General features: G+C 43.7%; 1 protein-coding gene across 1 annotated transcript in view; it reads left to right on the forward strand.

Annotated features, from left to right (window-relative positions):
• c5 (complement component 5) overlaps window positions 1–14,451 on the forward strand; it is a 167,211-nt gene that overhangs the window by 101,593 nt on the left and 51,167 nt on the right. Inside the window, exons 22-25 of the mRNA XM_070862594.1 lie at window positions 1,371–1,431; window positions 1,527–1,616; window positions 6,386–6,598; window positions 8,430–8,508. Coding sequence (XP_070718695.1) covers window positions 1,371–1,431; window positions 1,527–1,616; window positions 6,386–6,598; window positions 8,430–8,508 — 443 coding nt within the window. The remainder of the gene's footprint in view (window positions 1–1,370; window positions 1,432–1,526; window positions 1,617–6,385; window positions 6,599–8,429; window positions 8,509–14,451) is intronic.

Genomic DNA, 14,451 nt, shown 5'->3' on the forward strand with positions numbered 1-14,451 from the left:
AGTCAGTGGCTGCAAACTGACAAGAAGCTCATGATCTCTTGTGAATACCAACAGAGAAATGTCAGGCCCCCTATTTTCAAATCCTCTGCAATCCCCTTCTTTGATATCAATCCTTTAGTACAGCCGTAACCTGTCATAAGGGATTATGTGTGATTATATCTATTCCTGGGTGTTTTTCCTCCATTAATTCCCTTACCAGTCTCCCAGGGGAACTTGTTGGTGGTGCCCTGACATTTTGAAAAGTCTGATGACATAATAATGTGAATGTAAACATTGAGAGGCGGCCACCAACTGCGCTTAGACATTCATGTAACATTCCACTATGCTGTGGAATTCATGTAACATCACACAGTGTTATAAAATTATAATGTAGACCAGCACAGGAAAAGGATCAGCATCATAATTTATATTTATATCTATTTTTATAGATATATTCAAAATCTTACGTCTGCCCGCGCTTCCTGTCAACCTTTTCCCTTAAAATATTCCTATGTCAACTTTTATAATGGCAACTGCTTATGTAAACTTGTGGCGCTGTAATCACACTCTCCCCCCAGTGGAGGTGCCGCAGTGCCACCACTGGCTGTAAGCTGTAAGGAGTGTGATAAATTTATAAATGTCGACATAGGAAATGATAATGATAATATACAAATGACAAAATTTATGACTTCAAAATGGGGTCAGAATGACATCTGCTGTCCTAGTCTGATTATCTCCCAGCCTCTTACCCTGCTTCACCTGTAGACTCTCCTTACCTTGATAGCCCCTGGTTTATGTCACGGGAGATTGACTGCTATGTTTTAATTATATGCAATAATTGTTGATTATTGTTCAATCATAACTCATTAGTCCTTCAGATTGGACTTCATCAATTGCCGAAACTTAGCACAGTGGCTGTTCGCATCTATCATCACAGCTGCTACTGACCAAAACATGGATTCAAGATTAAATAAAATAATCTTCATGAACATTACAAAAATAGCTGCTGAAATGTCACCTCAGGGTTAAAATAATGCAAATCCCTTGAGCATCACTTATGGTTTCTGGTAACATGCGAATCTTTCAGTGAGACACTGCCTTGTCATCAATCTGTTATCCATGGTTCCTATATAAACACAAGTTGTTGTTCCAGATTAAACACTTCTGTATATATTTTGTTTCTATAAACACACCAATGTTCCCTTTAAGCTGCGTGGCCACCTGGTCACGCAGTGCTTTGCAGCTCCCATGCAGCCGGCTCACTGGCTTTTAAATAGGAAAAACCTAAAGGGGACGCACGCCCATAAAATAATTAAAGGGAAGATTGAAACACAAAGCTTTTTGCACTTTCATTTTTATTTTTGATTGTTAACTTCTGTTTTATTCTGCAGCCAGAAGGTATTAAGAAAGAGAAAAATTTCCCCTATGTATTGGATCCAGCCAATGTCTTGGGTATGTTTTGCATTAAGTTTATGACCTAATATTTAAATGAAGGCTTTGTTTAGACAACTGTTCTAACCAAAGTTTGATTTTTCATTTTCCTTCAGGCAGTATGGTGAGAAAGATTGATATTTCACTGAAAACACCTTTAAATATTCTCCCAAATATAAAACCGAAGAATGTGTTGACTGTGCAAGGTAGTATTACTGCTGTTTGATTAGTCATGGAATTGTAATATTAAAGAGCTTTGCTGTTATAAAATGACATGTGAGCTCCCCTGAGTTCAATGAGTTTCGGCAGGTCCCAAGCTTGATCGCCAGTCTATGTTCATTTTCATTGCAGTCAGCTGGAGGATGATATTGGTGCTACAGTTGGCCTCAGCAGTCTGGGACATGAAGATTGGTCAGGTTTCACACTCCTGATTGCTACACACATGTGGGTGTTAGATGAGGACAGGGTATGCCACCTCCCTCATGGAATTCAGGGAAAATTATTGACCTGGTTAGGAGATTAGTTAGGCGGTAGAAGACAGAGAGTAGGGATAATGGGTATGTACTCGAATCGGAAGGAAGTGACCAGCGGTGTCCCACAAGTATCTGTGCTGTGGCCACAATTACTCAATATATGTATTAATGACTTAGATAACACAATAAGGAACCATATAGTAAAATTTGCAGATGACACAAAGATTGGTGTTATGGTAAGTAATGTAGATGGGCGCATAAAATTTCAAAGAGGCAATGATAGATTAAGCAAGTGGGCAAAGCTGTGGCGGATGGATTTCAATGCAGGTAAGTGTGAGGTCATCCAAAAAGGATAGGTCCAGGTATTATTTATATGGTGAAAAGCTAATAACAATAGCGGTCCAAAGAGATTTAGGGGTCCATGTACACAAATCACTAAAATGTAGTAGTCAGGTACAAAAAAGACCAATGGAATGTTAGCCTTATAAGTAGAGAGTTAGAATATAACGGGGAAGAAGTTTTGCTGCAGCTCTACAAAGCCCTGCTTAGACCATATCTGGAGTACAGTGTACAGTTCTGGGCACTGCACCTTAGAAAGGATATATTACCTTGAATGGACTGCAGTACAAATTGACCAGAATATCGTCAGGGCTCCAAGGGTTAGATTATGAGGAGAGATTACATAAACTAAGCCTGTATTCTTTGGATTACAGAAGGCTAAGGGGTGATTTGATTAAGATTTTTAGGATTTTGAAAGGAATTTTAGGGTAATTAGAGAGAAACTTTTTTCCGCTGGTGGGGGAAGACAAGGGGACATAACCTTAAAGTTAGAGCCAGGCCATTCAGGAGAGAATTTAGGAAACACTTCTTCACGCAAAGTTTGGTTGAAGTGTGGATCTCTCTCCCACAAAATGCAGTGAATTAATAACTTTAAATCTCAAATTGTTTGATTTATGCTAGCCAAGGCTAAAAAGGAATGTGGAGCCAAGGCAGGTGGCTGGAGTTATACATATCAGCCATGATCTCATTGAATCACGGAACAGGCTTGAGAGGCTGAATGGCCTACTCATATTCCTATGATCCTATGTTCCTTATCCTGCAATTAATTAGCTGCTGTGATTAATTGTCATAGAAACATAGAAACAGAGAAAATAGATGGAGGAGTAGGTCATTCGGCCCTTCGAGCCTGCACCACCATTCAATATGATCATGGCTGATCATGCAACTTCAGTACCCCATTCCTGCTTTCTCTCCATACCCCTTGATCCCTTTAGCCGTAAGGGCCATATCTAACTCCCTTTTGAAAATATCTAACAAACTGGCCTCAACAACTTTCTGTGGTAGAGAATTCCACAAGTTCACAACTCTCTGAGTGAAGAAGTTTCTCCTCATCTCGATCCTAAGTGGCTTACCCCATATCCTAAGACTGTGTCCCCTGGTTCTGGACTTCCCCAACATCAGGAACATTCTTCCTGCATCTAACCTGTCCAATCCTGTCAGAATTTTATATGTTTCTATGAGATCCCCTCTCATCCTTCTAAATTCCAGTGAATACAAGCCGAGTCGATCCAGTCTTTCTTCATATGTCAGTCCTGCCATCCCGGGAATCAGTCTGGTGAACCTTCGCTGCACTCCCTCAATAGCAAGAATGTCCTTCCTCAGATTACGAGACCAAAACTGTACATAATATTCAAGGTGTAGCCTCACCAAGGCCCTGTACAACTGCAGTAAGACTTCTCTGCTCCTATACTCAAATCCTCTCGCTATGAAGGCCAACATGTCATTTGCCTTCCTCACCGCCTGCTGCACCTGCATGCCAACCTTCAATGACTGATGTACCATGATACCCAGGTCTCGCTGCACCTCCCCTTTTCCTAATCTGTCACCATTCAGATAATATTGTGCCTCCCTGTTTTTGCCACCAAAGTGGATAACCTCACATTTATCTACATTATACTGCATCTGCCATGCATTTGCCCACTCACCTAATCTGTCCAAGTCACCCTGCAGCCTCTTTGCACCCTCCTCACAGCTCACACCGCCACCCAGCTTAGTGTCATCTGCAAACTTGGAGATATTACATTGAATCCCTTCGTCTAAATCATTAATGTATATTGTAAATAGCTGGGGGCCCAGCATTGAACCTTGCGTTAACCCACTAGTCACTGCCTGCCATTCTGAAAAGGACCCGTTTATTCCTACTCTTTGCTTCCTGTCTGTCAACCAGTTCTCTATCCACGTCAATACATTACCCCTAATACCATGTGCTTTAATTTTGCACACCAATCTCTTGTGTGAGACCTTATCAAGTGCCTTTTGAAAGTCCAAATACACCACATCCACTGGTTCTCCCTTGTCCACTCTACTAGTTACATCCACAAAAAATTCTAGAAGATTTGTCAAGCATGATTTCCCTTTCATAAATCCATGCTGACTTGTACCGAACCTGTCACTGCTTTCCAAATGCGCTGCTATTATGTCTTTAATAATTGATTCCAACATTTTCCCCACTACCGATGTCAGGCCAACCGGTCTATAATTCCCTGTTTTCTATCTCCCTCCTTTTTTAAAAAGTAGTGTTACATTAGTTACTCTCCAATCCATCGGAACTGATTCAGAGTCTATAGAATGTTGGAAAATGACCACCAATGCATCCACTATTTCTGGGGCCACTTCCTTAAGTACTCTGGGATGCAGACTATCAGGCCCTGGGGATTTATCGGCCTTCAATCCCATCAATTTCACTAACACAATTTTCTGACTAATAAGGATTTCCTTCATATATGAATATTGTTCATATATGAATAATAGGTAAAATACTGGCGGGCGGGGCAGAGGGGTGTGTTGGCACCTGTGAACTATACTGCAGAAAGGAGTCAGCACCATCAGAAAAAGGGAGAAGGAGAAAAGTTAACGATGAAAGAGAAAAACATGATGTTTGCAATAATGTTTCCATTGTCAATCTATGGCACAGTGTTAATACCTTCAGCTCACACTGCACTGCTGGACAGTTTGAAACACCAGAGGGATTACATTTGGTGGATATACCAATTTTGCAATACACATCTTGCTATTTGTTCTTCTGGTGAAACAATGTCTAATAACCTCAATAAATGATGATGGTCTCCAGCCTTTGAAAGCTGCTAAATCTCATGAATCATATTAGCCTCATGTTTCAAGATGTTTGACTATTGATCCAAAAGGGATTTAGGATTAATTTATATTAAGGTGATGCGATTAAGTTAAATTTGTCTCACAATGGGCTAAATTCGCACACTCACAGGCTTCTGGGAATTCAGAATAGATTCAGTTGAATTGTCTTAAGAACTGTGTTTCATCCTTGGTCTCATTCATCTCCACCATCTAAATGAAGACATCATCAGTTGTAATGGGGTCAGCTTTTAAATGCATGTTGACAACACCCAGCTCTACCAGAATCTGTGGTGCCAATAGCCACAATACACTGGGGAACTACCCTCCGACTGCTTGAGGATAGTTTACTGGAGGGCAGTGTAGTGATTTATGTTTTCAGTAATGTCTGATATCATTTTTGCTTATTCTGATATGAAATGTCTACGAAGAGGGCTGTGGAAATAAACTTTAATGTCCGTTGAATAGTTTGTTTGTTGCATTTCATACCTAATCATACTTTCCCAGATCAGATTGTAGAGAAATTTAATGGCCCTGAATTTACACAGCCATTCCAGCAGACTCCCGTTGTAAATTCTGCTGCAGACCCAGGTGTGGCAGGTTTCAAATCTCTGATCTTGATCTACAACATTCTTGTTACATTCTTGTGAATTACACAAGTTTTCAGGGTCATCAACAACAGAATGATGTGAATGCAAAAGCAAAATACTGCAGATACTGGAATATGAACTAAAATATGAAGAAAATGCTGGAAATGCTCAGCAGGTCAAGCAGCATCTGTGGAGAGGGAAACAGAGTCAACGTTTCGGGTCGATGATCCTTCGTCAGAACTGGAAAAAATTAGAGAAGTAACAAGTTTTTAAACAAGTATAGGAGCAGGGCAAGAGGGGAGGGGAGGAACGAACAAAAGGGAAGGTCTGTGATGAGATGAATTGTTACCCTTGACTTCTGGATCAAAGACAGTGCACTAACAAAGCAATTTAGCAGCTTGCATGACGTTAACTAATCACTTTCATCAGGTTGGCGCTGTGGAACTCGAGACCCTTGGTCAGGTCTAGGGTCTGGCAGAAAGGAGCTTTGTTCAGCTATATAGCGATGCCACGTCATACTGGCCGTCACTTATAGCGGGCAAATTGCGTTCGCATGAACGCGCCTGCTGTAAGCTGTGGGGACTAGTATCTAAAAAAGAAATAGAAATTGTTTTGTGTGCAGCCCTTCAGCAGAGCTCATAAAGGGTTATACTTGAAGCGTTAATTTACCTTTCTCTTTCAGATGCTCACTGAGCTGCTTCCAGCATTTTTATCACAGTAGTTGTCAGTTTTGCTGAAGTATTCTGTGTTGGATTCTGGCAGGTGATATAATCGGCGAAGCGATGTCCATAGCTTTAGATCCTGAAAATGTTCACAAGTTAATTAATCTCCCTAGAGGCTCTGCTGAATCGGAGCTAATGAATGTTGCACCAATTTACTTCATCTATAACTATTTGGAGAAAACCGATAATTGGAATGTGATGGGACCAAAGAACTTCAAGATTCAGCTAAACATGAAGACAAAAATGAGAGAAGGTACGTAATATTTTCATCTATAATTGACATTTTTACAAATAGGGAATATATTTTTTAAGTGTTTATTAACAGGAATTCAGATTGTGTGATGAATGCAATGCAATTCCCCAGGACTCTGTTTTGGGTTCTTTACTGTTCATTCATTTTCTTCCTGGTCTTGAGGAAGATGTCAATTGTATTACTAATTTGCAGATGAAACAAAAATGTGTGCAGAGGTTGGCAATAAGGTAATTAATAGGCTGCAAGATAAGTTAAGTACATGGGCTCATAAATGACAAATGTTATTGAATGTAGAGACGTACTGTGTTATGCATTCGGGCAAGCAACTCAACAACAATGAAAATTTGCAGGTATACAGCACTTAGAGAAACATCCCAAGCAATTTAACACCAAGGGCTAGATTATCGGCAATTAAGATTTCGGGGCATTAATGGTAGTGGGGCAGTCCAGATACCGCCTGGAAAAAGTTTGCACCACAGTCAGCAAAATTGGGCAGCTGGCTCTGAGTGTGGGGTGGAGCGGTAAGGGAGGCGTTGCACACCTCTCTTGGGGCACTAAGCCGGTTTAGCATGCGAAAATCCCAAGCTAAAGAGCTAGCCTCAGAGCGGTCTAAGAGAGGCCTGGGGAGAAAAAGTATAACCTGAAAAAAAAACACCAAAAACATTCCCAAACAATACCTCATGCCACCACTACATCAATCACAGAAAAATAAAAATAAAAAGCAATCATACCTACCTGAGGTTGACATTATTTACCTCACTGCAGCCGCTAAAGGTCAGACCACCCGTTTTCCCAGGCGGTCTCTACAGAGCGCTATGGATCGGGCTGGAGCCAAAAATCAAGCCGGTGTCGCAACCAGGGGCGTTGCACACCGACTCGCCTCTTCTGGGCAGTAATGCTCCACGCCCTGCCGAAATCGACCCCGAAAACCCCGGCGGGGCGCTGGAAGATGGCCGCCTGCCCGGAAGAGCTCACCGCCGCCACTGCTGTCCCTCCGGAGCAAAAACAGAGGCACCCACGTGTATTTCATACATGAGCACCCATTAAAAGTAGTAGAACAAGAAATGGACTTGAGGTAGTCAATGAACAATTTCTAACAGTTCACAAGCAATATGAGATAGCTATAAGGAAAGGAAATTGTGTTCTTGGAATTATTCCTAGGCCAATAAAGTAGAAAGGTAAGCACTATACTTTGGTTATTTATGGCTTTCAGTCATTCTTACTTGGAGTATTGTGTCCAGTTTAGATCCCCACATTTGGCAATTCTGAGGTTCTGCGATGTGATGTTGATAGAAGGGTATTGATGCTTATTCATCAGTACTGCAGGTTTGCAGAAAAACGATCTGGAATTTATCACAGCAATATTGTAGGTCCACTATATTTTTTTGTGTGTGGGGAGGGGTGGTGGGGGGGGGCGGGTATGTTAAATAAAGTAAAGTGACTAAAGCACACATAACGATTGCTTCAGTTCATACACAAAGAAGGGAGTTTGTTTTACTTCCTGGATGTGGGTATTGCTGGCAAGGCCAGAATTTATTGCCTATCCCTAATTGCCCTTGAGATGTCGGTGGTGAGCCGTCTTCTTGAACCACTGTAGTCCATGTGGTAAAGGTACTCCCACAGTGCTGTTAGGGAGGAAGTTCCATGATTTTGACCCAGAGACGATGAAGGAACAGCTGAAGGAACAGCCGATATATTTCCAAGTCAGGATGGTCTGTGACTTGGAGGGGAATTTGGAGGTGATGGTGTTCCCATGCGACTGCTAGGTGGGCGAGGTCGCGGGTTTAGAACACATATTAATCTTTGCACTTCAACTTTTGATTTTGTATAGGCATTACGAGTATTATGTCTTTCCAAACCAGAAATGTTAATTCATACAGCATGTGGAAGGATCGAGAGGCCAGCACCTGGTAAGCTGTGCTAAGTAAAATCCCAGTTGTCCCCAAAATGGAGAATTGGTGTTTTGGTAATATTAATTGTCAGATGGTGTATTAATTACTGTTTTAAAAAGCATAATGTGAACCAGATAAAATTGAAAATCGAGTCACAGTTTAAAATCTTATTATTGTTCCAATCAAATTGAAATTCCATATTTGTGGATCCTGCTCCTTTGCTGATTTCTGATTATCTGAATGTTTAGTTTAATTTTGAGAATAATTTAGATGAACAGCAATATAATATATTTTACAGAAGTTAATTGGCCTATTAAGGTTTGGTAGTTGAAAAATATCTAGTCAAAATTGAAATTATGAATTAGTGGTTTATGTCAGTACAGCCACTCAAAGGTCAATAAAATAATGTAGACATAAAGGGCTCAATTTTCCCCCAGTGATTTGTGCCGTTTTTTTGAAGCAGGCTGCTCTTTTTGGCCTAAGTTGAAAAAAACAGTTTCTCCAATCAATTTGCACCAGCGTAACTCAGTTAGTTACAATTTTTTTAGGTCAGTTTTTTTTCAGCCACAGGGGACGTAACCAGCCACCCACGCCAATTCTGATCATTTAGGGAAGTTTGGCCAGCTGAGAGTTACTCCAGTTGTGCTTAGGCCAGTGTATGTGGCCTCTGCAGAAAAACCTTCCTGAGAGTTAAGGAAATCGGCGCAGCAGATGCCCGAACACACTCAAAGAATTGAAAAACACTTATCTCCAACCCCGCCCGAAGGCTGTCCGGTCCCATTCTCAGTGAGAGAGAGAGAGAGCGAGAGCGAGAGAGAGAATCCGGGAACCGAGAATGGGACCGGACCGGGAGAAAGGGTACCGAGAATGGGACCAGACCGGCAAGCCCTTCGGGCGGGGTTGGAGATAAGTTGCTGCTATGTGTTTTTCAATTCTTTTCATGTGTTGGGAGCTGGCTGTATGCTTCACTTTGCAGCCTCAGCTCGCATTGTGTCCCTGGTTACCATGGCAGCCTGATCTTTTTGGCGCAGATCAAGGCTCCACCCCCAAAACTAAAGGTCGGGTTACGCCGCGCCAAAATGAAGAAATCCAACGGGGAAACTTAGAATTTTTTTTTTGCCGTACTTAGGTCCCCAAAAAATCGGAGGCACCTCTTCAAGTACGCCAAAAAAATGCTTTGGGGAAAATTGAGCCCAAAAATACGACAACATAAATGTCATTTTTATAGTGGTTTTAATGTAGTGAATAATCTGGGTTTGGAGCTTTTTCTGAGAGAGGTTAAGGGTTGGAAATTTGTTTTTTAACGCCACTCGTTGCTGCCGGAGAGGAGCAGCTAGCGGGCGGCCAAGTCCATACTGTCGGCAGCGACCAGGTTCCTGGGCTGACTGGAAATGTAATTGGGCGGTGGGAGCAGCGGCAATACACACCGCTGCGCGCTCAGCCACCACCCACGTGGTGACATCATCGAGCGTGCAACGCACCTTTGCCGCCACAGTTCTGAAATTAGGTGAGTACAGTGGCCTTACCGGCAGGTGTCCATACACAGACGGTAAAGGTGGTGGCACATCGGGGATCCTGGGGTGGTAGCGTCCAGGGATCAAGATACGGTAAGTGTTTATGTTTTTCTTTAGCATTTAAGTATTAATGGGATCAGTGGGGAAGTGTGGGTGTGAGTGAGGGAAACTATTTTTTTTCATTTTTTTTAACCTCGCATGCTGGCACCCTACCGTCGGGAAATTCGGTAGGCCTCCTGAGATGCCACTGGCCGAGGATGAGTGTGCAACGCCACTTTTAACTCTGCTCGCTCTCATCTTTGGGTGGCAAAACTGAATTTTGCAATTTGTGGCAGCACCTACCGCCTGACATTAAAATCAGCACTCAGCCAGTGACACCGCCTCAAAAGCGGCGGGACCGAATTTCAACCCCGAAGGATTTTGCTTACCCTGGGTAGCATTATAGAAACATAGAAACATAGAAAATAGGTGCAGGAGTAGGCCATTCGGCCCTTCGAGCCTGCACCACCATTCAATATGATCATGGCTGAACATGCAACTTCAGTACCCTATTCCTGCTTTCTCTCCATACCCCTTGATCTCTTTAGCCATAAGGGCCACATCTAACTCCCTTTTGAATATATCTAACGAACTGGCCCCAACAACTTTCTGTGGTAGAGAATTCCACAGGTTCACAATTCTCTGAGTGAAGAAGTTTCTCATCTCGGTCCTATATGGCTTACCCCTTATCTTTAGACTGTGACACCTGGTTCTGGACTTCCCCAACATCGGGAACATTCTTCCTGCATCTAACCTGTCCAATATCGTCAGAATTTTATATGTTTCTGTGAGATCCCCTCTCATTCTTCTAAATTCCAGTGAATATAAGCCTAGTCGATCCAGTCTTTCTTCATATGTCAATCCTGTCATTCCGGGAATCAGTCTGGTGAACCTTCACTGCACTCCCTCAATAGCAAGAATGTCCTTCCTCAGATTAGGAGACCATTATGAAGTTCTGTAGCATGGTAAGTCCAGAAGAGGTTGTCGATAAAATATACAAGAATACTGTTCTAATTTAAGACCATAAAAGAGTCGTTGATTTATTTCACAATGGCCATTGGTGCATGCAGATCACGTTATCTTTGTAATTGTGTTCTACACTGCTGTTTGATTTGGGACTGATGGGCAAGGTGGGGCTAAAATGGTAGTGGAAAGAAACAACAGAAAAGTCAATGGAGAGCAGTGAAAATACAAGGAGAGGAGAAACTGAGATGGGGACTGATATCAAAAGAGGGGAGAATTTGGAGAATCATGGAGAGAGGAAAGAGACAGAATAATCAATGATAAAGAAAAAGAAAGACTTGCATTTATATAGCGCCTTTCATGACCACCGGACGTCTCAAAGCGTTTTATAGCCAATTAAGTACTTTTGGAGTGTAGGCACTGTTGTAACCAGTGCCTACAAAGAGACGCTCGGTCACTCAACCAGGAAACACCAGGACTGGTTTGATGAGAGTGATCAGGAGATCCAAGAGCTAATAGATCGCAAGGGCAGGGCATTTCCGAGCCTTAAACAACAACTCAACTCAGGAGCAACAAAGCAGCATTGCAGACGGCTCAAGGCTGAGGTCCAACAAAAAACCCGGGACCTAAAGAACAGGTGGTGGATGGAGAAAGCACAGGAGATACAGCAGCTGGCTGACAGCCATGATGTGCGAGGATTCTTCATCGCAGTCAAGGCCACCTACGGTTCAAACACCCAAGGTGTTGTAATGTGGGAAACGCGGCAGCCAACTTGCACACAGCAAACTCCCACAAACAGCAATGTGATAATGACCAGACAATCTGTTTTTTGTTCTGTTGATTGAGGGATAAATATTGGCCAGGACACTGGGGATAACTCCCCTGCTCTTCTTCGAAATAGTGCCATAGGATCTTTTATATTCACCTGAGAGGGCCGACGGTGCCTCGGTTTAATATCTCATCCAAAAGACAGCACCTCCGACAGTGCAGCACTCCCTCAGCACTGCACGGTAGTGTCAGCCTAGATTTATGTGCTCAAATCCCTGGAGTGGAACTTGAACCCACAATCTTCTGACTCAGAGGCGAGTACCCACTTAGCCACAGCTGACACTGATAACTGATATGTAAAGGCATTTTAGTTTTATATTTGTTATTGCCGTTTTCCTAGTGTACTGTGAATTGGAACAATAACTCACTACAAGATTTAAATTTGGTAGTTGCATTCGCCACAAGTTGTGCTCTGTGTGGGATATTGATTAGCTTAAGTAGCACAAGACAGCTTAAGAACAACAAGGCTACGGGAGTGGATGGAATCCCCGCTGAGGTACTGAAGTATGGCGGAGAGGCACTGTTGACGTGAATGCATGACCTCATCTCTCTCATTTGGAGAGAGGAGAGCATGCCGGGAGATTTCAGAGATGCAGTGATCGTGACCATCTTTAAAAAGGGGACAAGTCCGACTGCGGCAAGTACAGAGGAATCTCCCTGTTATCAGCCACTGGGAAAATCGTCGCTAGAGTCCTCCTCAACCGTCTTCTGCCCGTGGCCGAGGAGCTCCTCCCAGAGTCACAGTGCGGATTTTGTCCCCTAGGGGGCACAACGCATGCTTTTTACAATGCGACAGCTGCAAGAAAAATGCAGGGAACAGCACCAACCCTTGTACATGGCCTTCTTTGAGCGTATGAAGGCCTTTGAAACTGTCAACCGCGAGGGTCTATGGAGCATCCTCCTCCGTTTAGGCTGCGCCCAAAAGTCCGTCACCATCCTCCGGCATGCAGGCTGTGATCCTTACCAACAGATCCATTACAGACCCAATCCATGTCCGGACCGGGATCAAGAAGGGCTGTGTCATCGCACCAACCCTCTTCTCAATCTTCCTCACTGCCATGCTCCACCTCACATTCAACAAGCTTCCCACTGGAGTGGAACTAAATTACAGAACCAGTGGGAAGCTGTTCAACCTTCGCCGTCTCCAGGCCAGGTCCAAGACCACCCCAAGCTCTGTCGTCGAGCTACAGTATGCGGACAATGCCTGCGTCTGCGCACATACAGAGGCTGAACTCCAAGTCATAGTCAACATATTCACTGAGGCGTACGAAAGCATGGGCCTTACACTAAACATCCGAAAGACAAAGGTCCTCCACCAACCTGTCTCCGCCGCATAGCACTGCCTCCCAGTCATCAAGATCCACAGCGCGGCCCTGGACAACGTGGACCATTTCCCATATCTCAGGAGCCTCTTATCAACAAGGGCAGACATTGATGACGAGATTCAACACCGTCTCCAGTGCACCAGTGCAGCCTTCGGCCGCCTGAGGAAAAGAGTGTTCAAAGACCAGGCCCTCAAATCTGCCACGAAGCTCATGGTCTACAGGGCTGTAGCAATACCCATCCTCCTGTATGGTTCAGAGACATGGACCATGTATAGTAAACACCTCAAGTCACTGGAGAAATACCACCAACGATGTCTCCGCAAGATCCTGCAAATCCCCTGGGAGGACAGACGAACTAACGTTAGTGTCCTCGACCAAGCCAACATCCCCAGCATTGAAGCACTGACCACACTCGATCAGCTCCGCTGGACAGGCCACATTGTTCGCATGCCTGACACAAGACTCCCAAAACAAGCACTCTACTCGGAATTCCTTCACGGCAAACAAGCCAAAGGTGGGCATAGGAAACGTTTCAAGGACACCCTCAAAGCCTCCCTGATAAAGTGCAACATCCCCACCGACACCTGGGAGTCCTTGGCCAAAAACCGCCCTAAGTGGAGGAAGTGCATCCGGGAGGGCGCTGAGTACCTCGAGTCTCATCACCGAGAGCATGCAGAAATCAAGCGCAAGCAGTGGAAAAAGCGTGCGGCAAATCAGTCCCACCTTCCCTTACCCTCAACGACTGTCTGTCCCACCTGTGACAGGGACTGTGGTTCCCTAAGAATTGATGTTTAGAGTGGAAGCAAGTCTTCCTCGATCCCGAGGAACTGCCTCTGATGATGATGATTAGCTTACTACCTAAACTCATTAATGTGCAAATATATCATCACACCCGCATCTACGCCTGTCGCCTGTCGTATTTTAAGATGTATGACAATATCTCATACTTACATAAGAACATAAGAAATAGAAACAGGAGTAGGCCATATGGCCTCTCAAGCCTGCTCCGCCATTCAATAAGATCATGACTGATCTGATCATGGACTCAGCTCCACTTCCCTGCCCGCTCCTCATCACCCCTTCTCGTTTAAGAAACTGTCTATTTCTGTCTTAAATTTATTCAATGTCCCAGCTTCCACAGCTCTCTGAGGCAGCGAAATCCACAGATTTACAGCCCTCTGAGAGAAGAAATTTCTCCTCATCTCAGTTTTAAAATCGGCGGCCCCTTATTCTAAGATCATGCCCTCTAGTTCTGGTCTCCCCCATCAGTGGAAACATCCTTTCTGCATCCA

The sequence above is a fragment of the Pristiophorus japonicus genome, chromosome 20 (genome assembly GCF_044704955.1).
Source record: "Pristiophorus japonicus isolate sPriJap1 chromosome 20, sPriJap1.hap1, whole genome shotgun sequence".
NCBI classification, from domain to species: Eukaryota; Metazoa; Chordata; class Chondrichthyes; family Pristiophoridae; genus Pristiophorus; species Pristiophorus japonicus.